This window comes from Dermacentor albipictus, chromosome 4 (assembly GCF_038994185.2).
Source record: "Dermacentor albipictus isolate Rhodes 1998 colony chromosome 4, USDA_Dalb.pri_finalv2, whole genome shotgun sequence".
NCBI lineage: Eukaryota > Metazoa > Arthropoda > Arachnida > Ixodida > Ixodidae > Dermacentor > Dermacentor albipictus.
The window spans coordinates 175,327,565-175,347,436 of record NC_091824.1 but is presented as its reverse complement, the minus strand read 5'-3'; the positions used below and the strand labels follow the sequence as shown (position 1 = coordinate 175,347,436).

At 46.3% G+C, this 19,872-nt stretch overlaps 1 protein-coding gene across 2 annotated transcripts in view; it reads left to right on the top strand.

The window, feature by feature from the left end:
* Positions 1-19,872, top strand: part of LOC135919829 (uncharacterized) — a 44,418-nt gene that overhangs the window by 23,246 nt on the left and 1,300 nt on the right. Inside the window, exons 1-3 of one of the 2 annotated variants that reach the window (XM_065453776.2) lie at positions 3,384-3,676; positions 14,063-14,122; positions 15,596-15,862. In XM_065453776.2, the coding sequence (XP_065309848.2) occupies positions 3,638-3,676; positions 14,063-14,122; positions 15,596-15,862 (366 nt within the window). In that variant the 5' untranslated portion in view covers positions 3,384-3,637. Of the gene's footprint in view, positions 1-3,383; positions 3,677-14,062; positions 14,123-15,595; positions 15,863-19,872 lie in introns of those variants that run through there. The other variant, XM_070537849.1, reaches the window with a different exon arrangement.

Here is a 19,872-nt window from a genome sequence, read left to right as displayed (position 1 = left end):
TTTGTGGGGACCACATGGCCACAATTAGTACATCACCGGGGTGTTTGGAGAAGTATGGGAGAGGCCTTTGCCCTTTAGTGGACGTAAGCAGGGTGATGATGATGATGAGGAGAAGTAACCTTGGGAGTGTTAGCCAGCGCCACCACAAACCTTGGCGGTAGATCTAAAATAACCATGGAGACTACCAAAGCCGTCCGCGGGGCTGCGGGACCGCACAAGGGTGCGCCACCACCTGTTCTGGCTTTGGGTTCCACTAAGGCGAACAAAAAACACGTGAATTGACTGGCTCGCATGACCAAGTCGAGCGACCTTATACGCACGCTTCATAACTGAATATAGAGCTTTCCACCTGGCTCGTCAAAAATTACAGCAGGGCAAGCCCACACTTCGAGAAACTTTTTCTCGCCTAAGTGATGCCGTTCCCGGTTGCGATCGAAACACCACCGGTTTCCGTGCTTTCGCAAGCACTTGGCGAAATGACCACATGACCACATGTGGTCATGTGGTCATGTGACCAATGACCACATGTGATCACCTGGGTAACGTGCACCCAATGCACGGTACATAGCCGTTTTTGCATGCCGCCCTTATCAAAATGCGTACGTCGGGGCCAAGGTTTGATCCCGCGCCCTCGAGCTTAGTGGCCTAACGCCATAATCACTACGTCACCACGTCGGGGGGAATGAAATGACATGCTTGGCGTGTCATCATGATTAACATGCATGACATGACAAATGTCATGGCATGAATGACATGAAATGCAATGACATCACATAGTTGACAAGATGACATTACATGCAATTGATGCAGACGTGACATGTATGACATGACGTAGTTAACATGATATGGCATGAACGACATGCATGTGCGACATGAATGACATATCATGACATGACAAGAGTGACATGGGTGCATGGCATGATGAATTACATGTTATGCAAGACACGAATGATATGCACGCAGGACATCAATGAAATGCATGCAATAGATAATGTCAATGACGTCATGACATGCACGACATTAATATGACATGCTTCACATTAATATAGCATCACGGCAGTAGCGTATATTTCATTTCATTTTTTCGTACGCGTAGTTTGAACAATCCAAACCGTTGCCCGTGGGTCAGGACAAAAGTTGTTTAACCTCCTGACAGGGTCCTGCCAACACCACCTACATAGCACAAGGCCTGTTCACTCCGATCCATGACGTCATGCTACCTGGCCCGAAATTTCCATTGCCAAGGCTAGCGTCACGAAAGCGGTGTCGTCAAAATCCCCGCGGCTGACTCGGGAGCATCCCCATTGGATTCTATGGTAGTCGAGCCAGGTAGCATGACATTATGGATCCGAGTGAACAGGCCTTGCGCTGTCTATAGGTGGTGCTGGTCTGCTCGCGCTGTGCGCAACAACAGTGTTCATATCACAAAATGAACTATTTTTTTCATATATGAGAAGAGTAGCTATGTCAGAATACTTGACCCGGCCTTTTATCCGCTCTGTAGCAGTAATATGTTCATGACGCCAGAAAATATACGGTCATGCATTTTCGAAAGCCAAGTTAGCCAATGAAAAAAAAAAGTTCGGCATCATGTTACACTCCTATAACACGTGAAGGGGAAAGCCTGCTGCACACTTGGTAATGCATTATGTTATACGATGGGAGGGGTCAGACTTCTTGCAAGCATAACGAGCCGCAGTGTGAAGTACTCGTGTGGCGCTTTAGGTCATCCTCCTCAACGACAGCTGCGAGCACTTAATACACTACCCAAAGGTGCGGCATGCTTGTCGCCAGTAAGTGTCCCAAATGTGTAACACAAGCCGAACACAATTACGTTCCATCCTCTCAGCAGGGGAAAGCAGCACTCGCGGTCGAATGCCTTGTTACCGCCTCTTCGCACGTCGTACCTCTATTCTCGCTTGCTGAGCATCCTTCGCCGTAGCGTACTCCGAGGCCTACCGCGTAATCAGCTAGGCCCCGGGCGAGCGTCCCCCATCGCAGTCTCTCTCACTTCGCAGTCGACTGTAAGCGCAACCGCCGCTGCCGCCGCGTGACGTCAGCGACGCAACACGTTTTCTTCTGTCCCGCCTCTCGCTCGGAGAAGGCCACGTGGGTATTTTGGTACTACTCGACTAGACGCCTCGTTTTTTTCAAGGCCATCGCGCAGCGAGCCACATAAAGTTTTCGTCTTAATAATTATTTTGTTTCATAGTTTACTATAGGTACACGTTCATGTACACGTACATGTGTTCAGATAGAAAGAACGTGCCCCATGCGTCCAGTCTCATTTTTGTGCAAACAGTAAAATTCACATGTCAAATATTCTAACACTGCAGCAAAAGTGGGGCCAACTGGATAGTCGTATATATTCATAGGCTATTACAACTCTGGAACAACTTTTGTTGTTGTTCCAGAGGGCTTAATCAGAATACGTTTGGGGCCTGTGTGAGTAAGCGCAGAAATTTTGACACTTGTACTTGTTTATTTTTATCGGGCGACCACGTTTCATCGCCTAACAAATGCTATCGCACAGCGCAGGGCACGCCTACATGTATCGGAAGTTTCTGGAATGTTATCGATGGTTCCATACGCTGTCTGTCACCGAACCTTGTGTAATCTGATTGCATGTGTGCGCGACGCGAATAATGTAGAACTTTGTGGAAGGCTGTCGGGCAATGACCGCGCTCAATGCGGCTGCCCGAGAGCTAACCTGCCGGGCACCTGGCAGTGAGGCGAGCAACCCATATCAAGCCTCCCAGAATTTGCCCAACGCATACCGGGACACTCTAGACTTTTACAGACTAGGACGCTTGCAATATCACCCTCCTCCCAAATCCTTCTCCCGGAATGAAGCCGTATCCCTGACACGGCTTCAAACCAACTCATATCCGAACCTCCTCCTTCTCAACAAGCTCTCCCCAACCTTATATCCTACCACCTGCCCAGGCTGCGGTGCACCACCGACGACGTTCCACGTCACGATTGAGTGCCAAAAACTACCTAAGGACATCCCTCTTCCACAATCCCCCCAACCAACATATGCGCAGTGGGAGGCGATTCTCCGTCGCTCCGAGCTTCTGGCCCTGATACGACGAGCACGAGCGGTAGCGACAGCCATTGGGGCCCTGCTGGACTGAGGCCCCAACTACATAAATCCTTTCACTTTATAATAAAGTTTCTTCTCTCTCTCCCCTGCGCGCGCGATGACTAGCTTTACCGCATAGGTTGGAACGAAATGGCGGAAGCATGCGCGACTCGGTTCTCTGAATGAAATCCATTGCGGTGGGAGGGGTTGACGGCAACAGGAAGTTGACGCTGCCGTCGCCCATAAGCTGATACTCCGCCCGTAACGCTATTCCATTTGTTTTCCGGTTCAAGGCGTTTCGGCGTTTCTATTAAAAGAGAGTTCCGGTATGGTGGTGCAATAATCTTCACCGGCCAGACCAGCAGAACAACTACGACGACCGTCGCCAAGGGGCATCGGTGTTCGGCGGTGCGGTCGAGCTAGCATCGCGTGCTGCATGTGCGCCGGGATACGTTGCCCGAAAACGCGCACGCTGGCGTCAGCTGTAGGAGTGAACTCGTGGTGTTGGCGGGTGCGAGGAAGCTGCAGCAGCGCTAGCCGGCTCGAAGCAGCATGGACTCCTTCGCGATACCGTTCCCCACAGGAAGGACGGTGCGTACAAGCTATCGCTTCTTTCATTTCGACACTTATATACAAGCTACACAGTTCGAGTGAGTGGTCGGGCCAGCGTTCTATCGGTCGTTAGTCTGCTGCTACTCGCCAGCGTGCTAAATATTCTGCATGTGTAGGACGGCGTTAATTGTCCGAAATGCGAAAAGAAACAATTTTTGTGTGGCATGCAAAAACCAGACTGTTAAAATCGTAGATATAATTTGTCCAAAGTTTGAGATCGGCCGCTGAGCTTGCACACGTTAAATTTGTAGTAGATGTTTAGGGTGAAAGAAAATAAGTAGGCTGACGTCTTCCGAAGTTATGCTCTGGCCATGATTTGCATGGAAGCACCTCAACTAACATCAGGGGTTCGAGGCCTTGAGGAGTTCCGTTCCGTGTCGGTTTTGTAAACAGACTGCTTGTGCTAAAAGCTCCGCAGTCAGAATATAACGTTTGTGCTGCCATCTCTCGCGTAACCCCCCCAAGTCGACGGCGGATCATCCACAGCCCTCGGAAGAGAGACGAACAAGTGCGTGCCGGTCGCGCGCCTACCAGCCGACACTGGACGAGGAGCAACATGGGCAGGCCACACCGCGGCACGTCTAAGAAGATGACCACGAACGACGAGCCAATGGTTCAATGCGGAGGCTGCGACAGCTGGTTCTTCCTGGAGGACTCCCCATTCTGCACCATAGAGGAGGCCCACGGTAAGAGCTTCACGTGCAAGTTCTGCATGAAGATTTCTACACTACAATCGATAATAGCGCAACAAGAAAGAAAGGTGAGGGCCGAGTGCAGCCTTGAAATCGAAATATTGAGAACAAATTGGGAGAAATCCGAGATCGAGAGCAAAACAGAACGACAAGAAATACTACAGTTGCTAAAAGCCGAACGCGAACAACGCGAACGGCTGTCAGAGGAGGTGACAGCGCTTCGAGCCGAGGTCGAAAAGTTCAGCAAGATAGAAAATATCCCACCAACGACAAACTGGCAAACACTTGAAAACCCAAAAAACAACAGAGTGCTACTAGAAAATCAGGACCCCTCACCCAGTCAAAGCAGCTATCAAACACAATATGAAAACAAAGAAAATGCAAAGGAGAGTGAAGAACCAGAAACAAATGCAGACCCATGGACCAAAGTCAGTAAGAAAAAGAACGGAAAAAATGGAGACAATACAACCCAACAGCACCCCCCCTTCAACCAAATGCCTAAACAAAAGACCCGCAAACAGCCAAAAGAGCAACTCAGCAACAGCTCACCCCAGCGTTACCAGACGGTGGTGCTTGGTGACTCAAATGCTCATCGACTGAAAAAACACCTTTACGAGAAAATCAAGGACCGGAGGCTGCGCATAACTACCAAATCGGGAGCAACTACACACGAAACACTCCTTCGAGCTGAAGGAGAAATTGCACGCGCAGATTCCTCCAACACCAGGCTGCAACTGGTATTACACGTTGGTACTGTCGAAGCACTAAGTGACACAGGAGCTGAAAAGTCCATCGAACAGCTCACAGAGAAATTAACATCCTGGAGCAAAAAGGCACCCCAACACCACTACATCATAAGTGCCATTCCAGAGCCGAAGTCACGAGGCCACCAAGCAGAAGCAGCATGTTGCAAATGGAACCAGCAAATCAACAACATATGTGCCTCACTCGGTCGCAGTGTAGAATTTATTGCAACACGGGATGACCTCAACGAAGGCAGCTTCAACGACATACACTATACTGAAGCAGCAGGAGACCGTGTGAGCTCCCTACTAGCCCAAAAAATAACTCCTTTTTTAGGAAACAACTCCCGGGAACACACAACCACATCACAAAACCGCCGACACCCCAACGATACAGGCCAGAGGGCAGTGAGGACACTATTGAAAGCCATGACAACGGCACTTGGCCAGTTAGGCCAAACAAGACGCCACTGGTAAAGTGCCTCATTAAAGCCAAACAAAAACACTTGCCACTAGCCTCACAGATAAAAAAAGACAACAGAACAGAACACAGCCAACAGACCACTCAAGATGAAGACAACGACGGTTGGCTGAACACGAAGTCGCCTGTAAAACATACAGAAGAGGATCGAGCTAGCCAGGACAGCACGCAGAATCAGAAACCCACAACAAAATCCAAACAACACCCACTACACCCAAAAAGAAAACACAAAATAAAACCAGGAGACAAACAAAAGAACCTATCCATCTGCCTACTAAACATGCAAGGTGGCAGCAGACTGAAATGGGAAGAAGTCCAACGTCAAATCAGCCAACAGAAAATTGATTTATATGCGCTGACTGAAACACACCTTCGAGATGACGAGGAGCCCTATAAACACAACGGTCTAGAATGGTATGGCCAAAACAGAAAAAGGGGTACCAAACGTGGAGGAGGAGTCGGATTCCTTGCACAAGCCACCCAGAAAATCACTGGAGAGGACCAAAATTCGTGTCAAGAACACATGTGGATAAAACTAGAAATAGAGAAACGCAGTGTATATCTATGTGTGTTATACATGGCTACAACATCTGAAGAAGACGAATGGAATAGAAAAATATATGAATGCATCACAAAGGATATCCAACAAAAATACAGTGGGCACCCTGTTATCCTCCTGGGAGACTTCAACTGCCATATAATGGAGCTTGAAGGCAAAGAAAAGGATGCAATGGGCTTCCGCAAACTAGTGGAAGAATGCCACCTGTCCATAGCAAACCTAGACCCTACCTGCCGAGGCACCTACACGTGGACACGACACTCTCAAAAATCAGCCATTGACTATGTGCTATACAACAAATACTCCACCGCACAACACATTCAAATAATATCAATGCATATTGACGAAGACAAAACAGACAGCTGTGGTAGCGACCACAATAGAATTAAAATACTTCTAGGTACCCTTGCACCTCGCACGAAAAACAAAAAGACAACACACACAGCAAGACACTGGAAGATGAGAGACAAAGACAAATTGGAAGCGTTCGCATCACAACTAGAAGAAAAAATAGAAAACACCCAGACCTATGAAGAGTTCATAGAAGAATGTGTAAAAGTGGCAGATAAAACTATTGGCAAGACAAAAGGGACGACCCGAACGCGACCAACACCCTGGTTTGACAAGGAAGTTAAAGAAGAGATATCAAAACGGAAAAGACTATCCAGACTACACCGCCATACAAATGAAAAGGAAACCACTGAGAAAGCCAATGCATGGCAAGCCTACTTAAACCAGAAACAAAAGGTTAAACACTTAGTAGCCAAAAAAGTCGACACCACCTTTAAACAAGAAGAAAGCCACATAATAAAGGAACGAAAACATTACAGTCAAAGGTTCTGGATGTATATTGACTCTCTCCAACCAAAAGAGATCACAATGAAAACAACTGCTCTACACACTGCGTCTGTACTTGTCTTGAAAACACAAGAAGAGATGGAAATACACCTGACATCACACTTCAAAACACTCCAAGACAATCCACAAGATCACACACCACAGCCATTAAACACAGCAACTGATAAGATGAAGAGAGGAAAAAAAGAACATAGCCTACTGAGCCCGATATCCACAACAGAACTGAAACGAAGCATCAGCGACCTTAAAAACCAAAAAGCAGTAGGCCCTGATGATATCCCCAACGAATTCCTAAAAGCACTAAAGACAAAAGCAAGAGAGGTACTACGAGACTACTTCAACAGCATCCTTGATTCGGGTCAAATCCCACCAGCTTGGAAAGAGGCAAAAGTGATCCTCGTACACAAGGGCAAAGGAAAACCAATTGAACAACTAAATTCATATCGCCCAATATCTATACTGAGTAACGTACAAAAGCTGTTCAGCGCAATCCTCAACAGAAGACTACAAAAGTTCTGTGAATCGAATAGCATATTCACAGAGTCTCAAAACGGCTTCAGACTAAACCGCAGGACAAGTGATCATATATTCACTCTCACCCAGGCTATGGAGATGAAACATAAGGAAAAATCAACACTATATCTGGCTTTCCTCGATATGGAAAGGGCCTATGACGGTGTGCCCCACTCGAGGCTTTGGCAAAAACTACTGAACATTGGACTAGATAGTAAAAGCATAGACCTGCTCAAGAACCTATACACGAATTGCACAGCAGAGTACACACTACAAGAACTAAGGTCGAAGAAAATCGAGCAAAAGATAGGACTAAAACAAGGATGCCCGTTGTCCCCAACATTATTCAACATATACATCACACGACTACTCCAAACATTAGACAATGAAGGACCAGGCCTCCGCCTGTCCACGATAACAACCGACAAACAGGAAGAATACACCAAAATTTCATGTCTGGCATTCGCGGACGATATTGTGCTGCTAGCAGAATCAGCAGCTGACCTCCAACACCAGCTCGACATCTGCTCCCAAGTCACAGGAACCGACCAGCTAAGGTTTAACACAGAGAAAACACAGTGGATGGGGATAAATACGAGCAACACTAACAATGAATTCACCCTCCAAGGGAACCTCGTCAAAAAAACATCGGAATACAAATACCTCGGCATAACCCTCAGTGACCAACCAAGCTTTCTGGATCCGCATCAAAAAGCACTAGTAAAAAAATCTAATCGCCTCAAAGGCCGCATCTGGCACTTGGCCAGGCATTCATATAACCCATACACGGTCGGACGCACACTGTGGAAGGGAGTAGCAGTACCAGCGACAACATACGCAGACGATGTGCTGGCCTACTCCAGTGAAACCATAAAATGCCTGGAGCGCCACCAAACAGAACTAGGCCGTTGGCTGTTAGGGGGCAGCATAGCCACTGCAAACGCAGCAGTAAGCGGTGAAATGAGCTGGTCCTCGTACGAGGCAAGGGAGGCGCGGTCCAAATTACAATATGCCGGCAGACTCAAATTCATGACAAACACAAATTACAGTCGCAGAATGTACCTACACCTAAGATACAAAAACATCAAGACGGCTTGGATTCGGAAATACACGTCCCTAGACACGAAATACAGCGAAAATTCAAAACAACACGACACTAAGACGGAGGCAGATTGGCGCAAGGCAGTCGTCAAGGAAATCAATGAGGCTGAAAAAACGATCTGGCGCAAGACAGTGGCAAAAAAGCAAAGCCTGGCACTATATTACCACCACAAGCCGGCACCATGCCCATCACCAGACTACCGAGGAGATAGAGGCAGCGCCCTGCTGTTTCAAGCCCGCACTGGCGCTCTCCTCACAAACCAACGCCGACACGAACTATTCGGCGTGGATCCGACGTGCCGCTTGTGCGGTGCACCAGAAGAAACCCTTCTTCACGTGCTACAACAATGTCCTAGACTTCCCGCAGTTCCCCGGCCGTGCCCCCTGGCTGAGAGCCTGGCGCTGACTGGTCTCACCGAGGAGGACCGAACTGCACGCGTCGAGACTACGAAGATCCGGCTAGAACAGTGGGAACGACTGAGCAGGCGAGCCGAATAGGTGAAGGAAATCCCCAGACAGACATCGCCCGGCTAGAGCCGCCCAGTCACAGCGAGTGGCCGCTGATGCCGACCACCTCAGCTACAAGAGCTCCTAAGAGAGAAGGCCAACCAGGTAGCGACGCAGCTGGGACGCACTGACTTGAACCGGTATGGCTGGCGGATTGGATTGTTGTGGCTTAGGTGAAATCCGAGGCGACTGGAGCCTAGAACACAACAAGCCGGACCAGCCAGACGGACTCGCAGACAGTGACAGTGACAAACCTGCGTTTTATGTTCTTTCCCTTCTTTCATTCTTTCCTTCTTGTCCTCTGAACATCTCCTGTGGCGTTGACAAACGCCTGCCCTGAGTCAAAAGGGATCAGGACCACTTACTTACTTACTTACTTACTTAGCTTGCACGAAGCCACACGACGCACCGTCTGCAGATGGCGCCGTGGCGCGTTAGATCAAAATTGGATGGTGCAAGCCACCGCCCCTCTATTATTATTATTATTATTATTATTATTATTATTATTATTATTATTATTATTATTATTATTATTATTTATACCATTTCAAAGTGGATGCGTATAGCATCCATCCAGTCATACACGGCGTGGCGCTACTTTTGAACAATGGATTCAGGGGTCGTCTAAAGGTCTGTTTCTTGTATATTTATTTATGTATTTATTCATTTATTTAGCGTACCCTCAGCGCCATTGCGGCAGTATAGAGGGGAGTGATTACAAGCAAAATGGGTAAACAAGCTGGAGGTAATAAAGCAGCAAGGTATATATATATATATATATATATATATATATATATATATATATATATATATATATATATATATATATATATATATATATATATACTGGAAAACAAATACCAAATGCCACCTAGATAACTAAGTTAACTATGGCGTTCGTGAGTACAGGTTGAACAATGTGAAGAAAAAGGCTGCTGGTTATACAGTGCTAGCTATGACATTCTTGAACAATTGGTGATCTGCGATGGTGGAAGTCCAGGCGGGGAGGCGATTCCACTAATTGGAAGTGCGTGGTGCAAATGACTGCAAGAAAGCGTTGGATCTGCGTAATAGAATCCTGACCTTATAAATGTGATCTAGTCTGGGCGATACATACGGAGGCGGGGAAATAAGTTTGTTGCGTAACAGCGGGTGATGAAGTAACTTATGAAAAAGGAATAGACGGAACATTTGGGACGAGAGCCACATGCATGCGAGAGCCACCTACAGGGACAACACGTTCTATAAAACGCGCCGTGCAATCAGCACAAGGGAAGTGCAAGCATAGAGCTCATGTACAATCCCAAATGAAATTTCCTTAGTCAAGTAATTTATTTATTTATTTATTTATTTATTCATTCATTTATCTGGTACATACTGCCGGCCTTAGTCTCAGGCCAGCAGTACAAAACAATACGCGAATAAGTGAAACAATACACGTATACAAAAATTCCGCATCAACAGCATCTTAACGCTGCACGCGACAGCACTCGGCACTGCGCAAAACAATGTGAACATTTATTTACGCAGCTAAATTATCGAAAGCAAGAATGGGAAAGAAACGCACACAAATGAAAAGGCATGACACATACGCGTGACAGATGTAAGGAAAGCACTGAAACCTATTATTGCAAACAATCAAGTGCGCACCCAAAGGACGAAATAGTTCCGGCCAGCTCAGCGGGCACGTCGTTGCAGTTACGGATTGTACACGGGAAGAACGAGTTTTTAAAAGCATTCGTTTTGAGCAGATATTCACTGACTTTCATAGAGTGGAAGGACCGAGTTTGCCGTCGCTGTACTAGTTGGAAGTATAAATTCTTATGTATCTCTTAATTTATCATGATACAGTAAATAAAAAGGTTTTAATCTATCACGATGCCGCCTTGTCTGCAAGCTCTGCAATTGACTCTGTAAAAGGGCTTTAGGGTAGACGTCGCAAAAAGGGGTGACAACTGCGTTAGCTCACCTTCTTCAACACTATCAAGAAAGGAAGTTGAATTCTTAGATGGGCACATCAGGACTCTCCCACGCTCTTAAAGCACATGTGGCCGTGCTATTTTTCGTTACTGCCTCGTGCACAATTTCATCGCGATTGTTCCTTGTTTTTCTGTTTTGTAGAACGTTATAAGTTCCCTGCTCTCACGAAGTGAAGCCAGTTGGATGTCTGCGCTTTGTGTGTGCATCTATGTTTCTGTTCATTTCCTGTCTTCATCGCGCAGTTTAAAGTTTTGCTGAAGGTGTAGGGGACGTTTTCCTGCTATAGAAGTTATAAATAAATCTGACAAATTTCCTCTGCACTTTCTCGAGTTCTTGGATGTTAGTTTTTGTATGGGGTCCCAAACTATTGCGGCATATTCGAGGATCGCTCTTATACAAGTTTCATAGGCCAAGAGTTTAATTTTTGTCGTTGATTTGCCTAGAGATCTGCGTAAATATCCTAAGCATTTCATAGCTCTCTTAACTGTGCAGGTCACGTGATCATTCCAACGAAGACCATGAGTATAATTAGTATCCACAGGTACTTGTAACCTGATACTTCAGATAGGCTGGTACCATTGAGGAAGTAAGTAAACGTAAGAGATTGGACCTTACGTGTTACTTGCATTGCCAATGTTTTCTTAATGTTAGCATTCATTTGCCACGTCGAACACCATGTCTGTATGCAATCTAACGCATTGTTTAACAATTCCAGGTCTGCCGGAGTGCGGAGTTTTTTATAAGTAATACCGTCTACAGCGAAAAGCCGTGCTTCAACAGGAAGATCCTTAACCAAATCATTTATAAAAATCAAAAACAGTAATGGCCCTAGTACAGAGCCCTGAGAAAATCCCGATTGCGCAGAAGCAAGCCTAGAAGTGGTATGGCCGTGGGCCATACAACTTGTAAACCTTCTTACAACTTATTACAAGCTGCTACTGCTGTTTTCGATACATAACACAGTGCAGTGCGACTGGACCAGGACACACAAGACTTCGACGCACACAATTTGACCTCTGTCCAGCCGCGCTACACTGTGTTATCATGAATCGCACACAACCAGCCCGCCAACGTGCTTTAGCGAACTTCGATATAGAATATTTTCTTTTCTCGCTATTTTTTTTCTTTTTTTTTCAGAGTTAACAGCTGATCTTCAACTTAGTGCATTTTTCATTGGCGACGCCGATGGCATCATATATTTTCAGCAAAAGGTACACGCGAGAGTTTTTCCCGTCATATCTGCCACGGAACTTGGGACGTACTTAGATGAACCCATAGATTTTTGTAGTGAAATATTCCTATTGCAACGAAGAATAGTAGCCTGCCTGCGCCACAGCACCATCGCTACCGGCATGAGCTCGTGGTTGCTGTCTTTTCGCCGAACGCTTGTGACGGCTACCCGTTCGCGCCCGTTGCTAATACATCCCTTAGCAAGTGGTGGAGGTGCTGGGTTTCGACCACCCTGGAACTTCGGAGACGCACTCTACCCCCCATCATGCCCGACGACGCACGCGCTCCTCCAGCTCCTCCAACGGCGCCGGCCACCTTGGTTTGTGCCGGTGCCTTGCGTCAGCGAGATCCCCCTATCTTCTCCGGCACAGATGACAAAGACGTTGAAGATTGGATCTCGTCTTATGAGCGAGTGAGTGCCCATAACCAGTGGGACGACGTTACCAAGTTGAGAAACGTCGCATTTTATCTTACGGACGTTGCGAAACTATGGTTTCTAAACCATGAAGCCGACCTCTCTTCGTGGTTGGTCTTCAAGACCAACTTTACCCAAGTTTTCGGTCGGCCTGCAGTAAGAAAGCTTCGTGCAGCACAACGTTTGCGCACACGATCCCAAGAGGCCGGAGAAAACTTCACGAGCTACATTGAGGACATTGTCGACCTTTGCAAACGGGTGAATGCGTCGATGTCAGAGGAGGAGAAGATCAAGCATATAATGAAGGGTATTCAGGACGACGCATTTCAAATGTTATTATCTAAGAGTCCTCACACTGTCGCTGAAGTGATAGAATTGTGCCAGAGTTAGGACGAGTTGCGCAGGCAACGGCTTCACACCCGACGTCCCACCCCGCCCGCCGACTCTCTATCAAGCCTTGGAGTCGACGAAAACCATGCTGCTCTCTTCGTAAAAATCCAGGAATTCGTTCGCGCAGAGGTCTCCCGCCAGCTATCTTTGATATCTTCTGTCCAGGAGCCACCACCTGCTTTGCATCCTACGATCCGCGACTTCATTCAAGAACAAGTATCTCAAGCCGTTCCTCCAGCCGTTGAGCAGACACCAGTCACGGCTCCTCTCACTTACGCTGAAGCAGTTTCCCGATCTCGTCCACAATCGCCCCTGCCGCCCTCTATGCATCGACCACCGACATTTTTGCCGCCATCTATGCCGCTTTACGACCGACGGCATTTTCCTCCTATGCCGCTGCCCGACCGACAGCATTTTCCGAATCCTCAACCGCGACTCGGACCTTACCCACACCAGTGGCGCACCTTCGATGACCGCCCAATATGTTTTGCTTGCGGTGGTGCTGGTCACGTGGCGCGCCATTGTCGTCGTGGCATGCTTCCTCTTCAGAACATCCGGCGAGCGCCACCTTTCGCCGCTCCGTTTTCCTCTTCGCCTTCCAGCCTTCCTACCTCTTCCGTTTCCCCTGACCGCCCAACCGCCTCTCCGTCGTCGCTCGCTTTCTCCGATGCGGCGCCGTCCCGTGTCCATCGAGCAGGAAAACTGATGGCCGCAGTTCCCGAGGCACGAACTGCGTCCACGTCGCAATGCCCAAGTCCTCGTCTCTCTCTAGCCAACGTAATTGAAGTCTCTGTCGAAGGAATCGCCTTCCTGGCACTTGTAGATACAGGAGCCGCCGTATCCGTACAAAACAAAACAGTTTTGTATAAACAACGCTGTCTGTATTGTTTTGGCAGGTGGCTGAATTGCCTGGTGGAAGTAATGGAGACGACGACCTGTACGGAGATCACGAAGCTGTAAGTCAATATCCTCATGCATTTTTTTTTTCATCAAGTTTCGTAGTTTTACCAAAAATTTATTTTATTTATGTTTTATTTCTTGTGAAATGTAACATTCCCGTTGTTTTATGGATATGCAAACTTATCGTAGAAGACAGAAACAACTATGCATCTAATGCACTTTAAACCAGTCACAATCATTTTTTTCGCACATCTGTTTAATTAAGCATACTATAATATACATTGCGCACTCTGTCCGTTTTTCCATAAGGAATTGCCAAACTACTATTGACCCTCTAGATATTTGTTCCCATTAGCATTCATGTTTATTTCCTTGGGCTGGCTGGCTGTTATTTCTACAGCGAAGCCTCTAGTTGGTCGGCATTTTTCGTTACACTATCCGTCAGCGAAAATATCGGCCCATCCCGGCGGCAGCGCAGGGCAGTTGCTCGTACCCCCGTAGTGCAGGAGCGTCAAGCACTCAGCAGTGCATACTTACTTTGGAATCATGTATACAACATGCACAACAGCATGTGTTTCAATATAGAACAGGCACAAAACAATTATTTGAGCCACATAATTGATGATAAGGCGCGTCTGATAACAATGCCAAGCACTTAAGCTCGCCGCATATGTTTCCTGGTAAAGATTAGTCTTGCGCAAGCAGCCGCGCCGACGGCAGCTTGCGTCGTAGGGAGTGACACCCCTAGCCTTTCGTATATGAAGGAAGCAACCTAGCAACTGATTTCAATGTTGTTGTAGCACCTCTATGGGCGGCGGCGTGCTGTCAAAATTACCCATTACTCCCATTACTCTAAACAATAAAGCATCACATACATCTCTCAGTAGTTGCAGTGGTAGTTTTCAACAGCTTCGATGTGCATCCACTTTCGCAGGGTGGGGATGGTGAGCCAATTTTTCTTTTTAATGGTGCTGCAGTTTTAGTGAGATAGGTTTTCCATCGATGGCACTGTTTTCACAGACACGATATACATTTTGTGCAAGGTGTCCCAACTATCATGCACTAAAATTTAAAAATATGTAAATGCCACGTAGCTGGACTTAAATAAGGGTAAGGTTATTTGCTGTCGCTTTGAGATACTCCGACAATTTCTTGTATTTTTCCTAATTACATAATTAGGCTTAATTAAAAATAAATAACTTGTCACATATTATATTTACATAAAAAGTGTCAGTGAGAAACTCGTAGAGCAACATAAACTCCCGATCCAGCTTGCTGTTGCTCAATACGTGCTACATAAACGTGTTTTTCCGAGCGTCAAAGAAGTCTGCAAATACTAGCAAAATTGCCGCGCGACTGGCCGCTTGAGGCACTTTGCGTGTATTCGCGGGCATCTTTCGCGCTCCGAAAAACACTTTTATGTAGCATGTATTGAGCAACAAAAAGCTGTATCGGGCCAGCAAGCCGTGCCTGGCAGAGGTGTGTGCAATGGCGCGTGTCCCAAATCTTGTCAACCGCATCTTCCGCAGACGTCGAGGGAACCGCTACAGCTGACAGTGCGGTCGATCATGGACAAGGTGACCCACGTGGAGGCCTTCGCCAGCGACAGCATCCTAGATTTGAAGCTGCTTCTCCAGGATATACTGCTGGTACCAGTCGACCAGCAGCTGCTAGTCTATCGGTACCAAGCGCTGGCTGACAGCGACACGCTCGAAGAGTGCGGTCTCAGAGACGGCTGCCAACTTAACCTCATCCTACGCATGCGCGGAGGCGATCCCACACCCGTAGTTCTGGATGTAAGTTCCACTGCGGGTTTCTCAACAGTACGTTGAGTATCATGCGTAGTCGCACGTCTTATCCCCTCTCGTGAAGAACGTTCGGGGACGAAAGTCAGGAAGGGGCCGCAGACGCCACAAATCCGGCATTCTTGATGATCTGACAATATGTGTATAACGTGGGCCAGTACTGCGGGGAATCCGCCAGATTTCAGTTTAAAGCCGGCAATTCTTCTTATTCCGTGCGCTGAAGTAAATTGTTTAACAAAGCACCAAGGGGGACTTTTCCACACGGGAACAGTACAAGCAGTGGGCCAGCCAACGAGCCGGTCTGAGAACTGACTAACCTCCCTGTCTTTCTGTCTATTCCTGCTTCCTTCCTTCGATTTTCCGTCTCGGACTGCGCAAGCTTCAACGAGACGCTGCTTACGCCGACGCTGGTTGACTGGAAGCAGTTACTTGTGAAGTCGCCGGCCAACGAAGCTCTTGTACAGTTTGGTTTGTGCCAGTTTTCCTTTGAATGTAGCAAAGCAAGCAGTCTTGCAAGCTTTGGAATATAGTTCTTAGTTCTCTTTGCAGTACTGGATGCATGAAACTTAACACTAGCAGAAATAGCGTCCTGAGTGCAGTAACCATGTCCTTGAGTCCATTCACCAGTTTAACGTTAGTGGTTCACTCGGTACGTGACGGGCCATTTTTGTTCGCGCACAGTGTGATTCCTCCCTCTTCTGCGTGCTGTCCTGCATGCCACGAAGTATTTGCACCAGCCGAGCACTGCTTGCAGCACTCGGTCATTTAACGGTGGGCTGCAGTGCGCTTTGGTGCGTGCAGGTCCAGCCGAATCTATATAAAGTCTTCTCATGTGCGCTCCACTACCTTCCCCTATCAGTTCGTTTAAAAAAAGCGAAAATTTCCTCCTCTGGATTGGCGCGCTTAATACGATTTTCCAAATAATTTGCAGGTATTTCTCTTTTCTTGCTTCTTTCTTTAAATGGCTCTTGAGTTTTAGGCCCGGGCACAGGTGTTACGACCGTATTTGCAAGTACTGCATCAGCTATAATTTTAAGGCAAGTGTAAGACAAAATATATATTCGAATCCTCAGTAAAGCTCACACGAAGTGAGCCGTGGACGATTAACAGCTCGATAGTTTGTTTGTTTGTTTGTTTGTTTATTTATTTATTTATTTATTTATTTATTTATTTATTTATTTATTTATTTATTTATTTATACCCTCAGGGCCAATGACATTAAAGATGGGAGTGAGTTACAGCAACTGAGAAAAGAAACAAATATAAGCAGTTAGAACGTTTAAGTACAAAGGATTCTGATTATATAGTTTTATCTAGGGTTAACAGCGTCATGATAAATTGGTAGCAAACTAGTATAGTAAAGCGGTGAATACAAAAGTACTTAGGTTACAACCATACAGTAAACAACAACAAAAAAAATGCTTCAATTACACAATGTTAGCTAGAACTGCTCAAAATCTTTGGTTATTGTAAATGGACACGACTTCACCAGGAAAATGGTTCCATTCCGTGGATAACCGCAGAAAAAATTACTGCAAAATGGTTTTTGTGCGACGCGACGCCAGCCGTATCCACGATCGCTGCATGCATAACTACATGATAGTACTGATAGTAGGCAGTCATCGTAGGGGACGGAAAAACTTTCCACAATTGCGTCATAAGGGTGGCAGCGCACTATTCCTTAGGTATAAGAATGCCCAATCGGTCTTCCAGGGTTAGGTGCTCATCATGCAAGGGGTTGATTACACCCTAAAACTTTTTAACTTTAGTCTTTAACATTGAAGGAGGTACGTGAGATAGAAAGTTAGATTTATCATTCTTTAGGGCTGTTACGTATGTGTCGAATGCGGACTTATAAGCAGACCAGCGTGTGGCAGTTAGCGAGTGTTTTGGGGAGCGATATAGAAGTTTTTTGCGGTTACATAGGCGCTTAAGATGGCTATTGTACCAAGGCGCATCAGAATTGGAGGTAATGATGCGGGATGGAATGTACTTCCCAATTGTGCTGAAGCGAACGATTTTGAAAATTCGATAGGAAAGGTCAAGAAATGCAGGTAATTCTTTATTTATGGCAGTAAAGTTAATTATTTTTTGTAGATATGTATAGTATTTATTATTTTATTTGGCTTGTGGGTTAAAGCGTTAATTGAAAATGCAAGTAGGCAGTGATCGCGTATACCAGGTAGGCGTGCAATCTCCGAGATTGTATCAGGGTGGGATGTCAAAATCAGGTCAAGGGTGCTTGCAGCATTAGAAGCTACACGTGTGTTACTAGTCGTGACAATGAAAAAACTGCGCACAATTCTAAAAACTCGTTAGCTTGTACCGAAAAGGGAGGTAGTGAAGAAGGTTGATCTTTCCAGGTTATGTTTAGAAGATTAAAATAGCCCAGAAGTAGGATGGGAGATGAAAAAAATCGCATGCGCACGAGGTTTGTAGTGTCGTGTAGGTCATGGAAAAACGTAGCTTGTGCAGAGGATGAGCCATAGTAGACGCCTAGGATGAATTTTTTGTGAATTACGGGAACCCAGACAGCCTCTAGATTGTCGCTTGTACGGAAAAGACAGAATGTCATTTGAAATTGGCCAAAGGACGCCACCTCCTCTGCACGCACTACGATCGCAGCGATGAGCACGAAAGTGCACAGCACCGTGAAATACTTCTGTGTCAGTGACATGCGCAGGTAACCATGTTTCAGAAAGCGCAGTGATTTTCGCAGAGCATGTGTTAATTGCAGAAGATAAAGAATCATATTTGTTGTAGGTGCTTCTGACGTTAGAATATAAAACTGAAACTTGAGTAAATGAAGAAAATAAACCACTGCCCCTCGCGCTTTCCTAGATCAGAGGACGTGGCGGAACAGGATATACCCGCGCAATATTATCACTAGGTAGCTTGAGTTCTGCAATTTGTTCTGAAGTGGCGTTGTACATGTACGATTTTCCGTTCAGGATTAACTTATCATATCGCAGTTTAAACGGTTCACAAGAGGCTTGGCTCTTACCGAATGCAATCAGTTTTCTTCGCGCGGTTCGTGGAGCAACAGAAAAACCTTCACTGAGATTGATGTTCTTATGCTTGAATTGGCTGCCCAGAGAGAGAAGTTGTTCTTAGGTTTTGAAGTCTGCGAATTTCACAATGACAGGACGGGATTTATTAGGCGCATACGAACCTAGGCGGTGGGCACGTTGAATTGCGTCTGCAGGAAGTGGGTTGGTAATACTACTAATTAATGTGGTTATATTCGAATCTGTTGGCATGTCTCATTATTATCAGAGAGACCATGAAAAATTACATTGTCGCGGGGTGACCGATCTTCCAATTCATTCAAACGAGACTCAAAAAGATTACCCTGAGTGCTAACTTCAGTTGTTTTTGCTATGTTGGAAACTTTCAGGCTGACATTATCAATGTTTTGAGACTTTTACTGTAGTGCGCCTAGCCTTTTCATAATGCAAGAAACGTTTGATTCAAGTGATTTTTGTCGACTTCTTATAGCCTCAACACCAGCAGTAATCTCGGCCTGGAACTTTTACGGTTGTAAGGAACGCGTATGCATATCTTTTATGAGCTTGAAGACTATGCTCATCTGCTCAGAGGGGTCATCTGGCAAGGACTCAATGTCAGGTGGAGATTCAGAGTGGGTGTTAGGGCCAGGGTTCAATTCAACGTCCCCCGAGCACAACAAAAGAAATGCCATATAAAAATACAAGTGGTTTCACAGAAAACTCTTGGGCATGGTAGCAGATGCAAATATGGGTCATCGCTTTTCTTAGCGTACAAAGTAAAGGAAGCATAAACCTGCGAAGTGATAACATAGTTGTTGAGAGCCATACAAATGGAACTACTCCCGTGCCCACTGAAGGCGGACGGGACAGGCCGGCTTTTTATCGAGCTGACAGCAGGCGATGGTCACCGATGAGCGTAAGAGGGAGCCAGGGTGATTTGCACAGATACAGTTATGTCGATAAAGGGCGCAGCATACAAAGTGCAAACGGGCA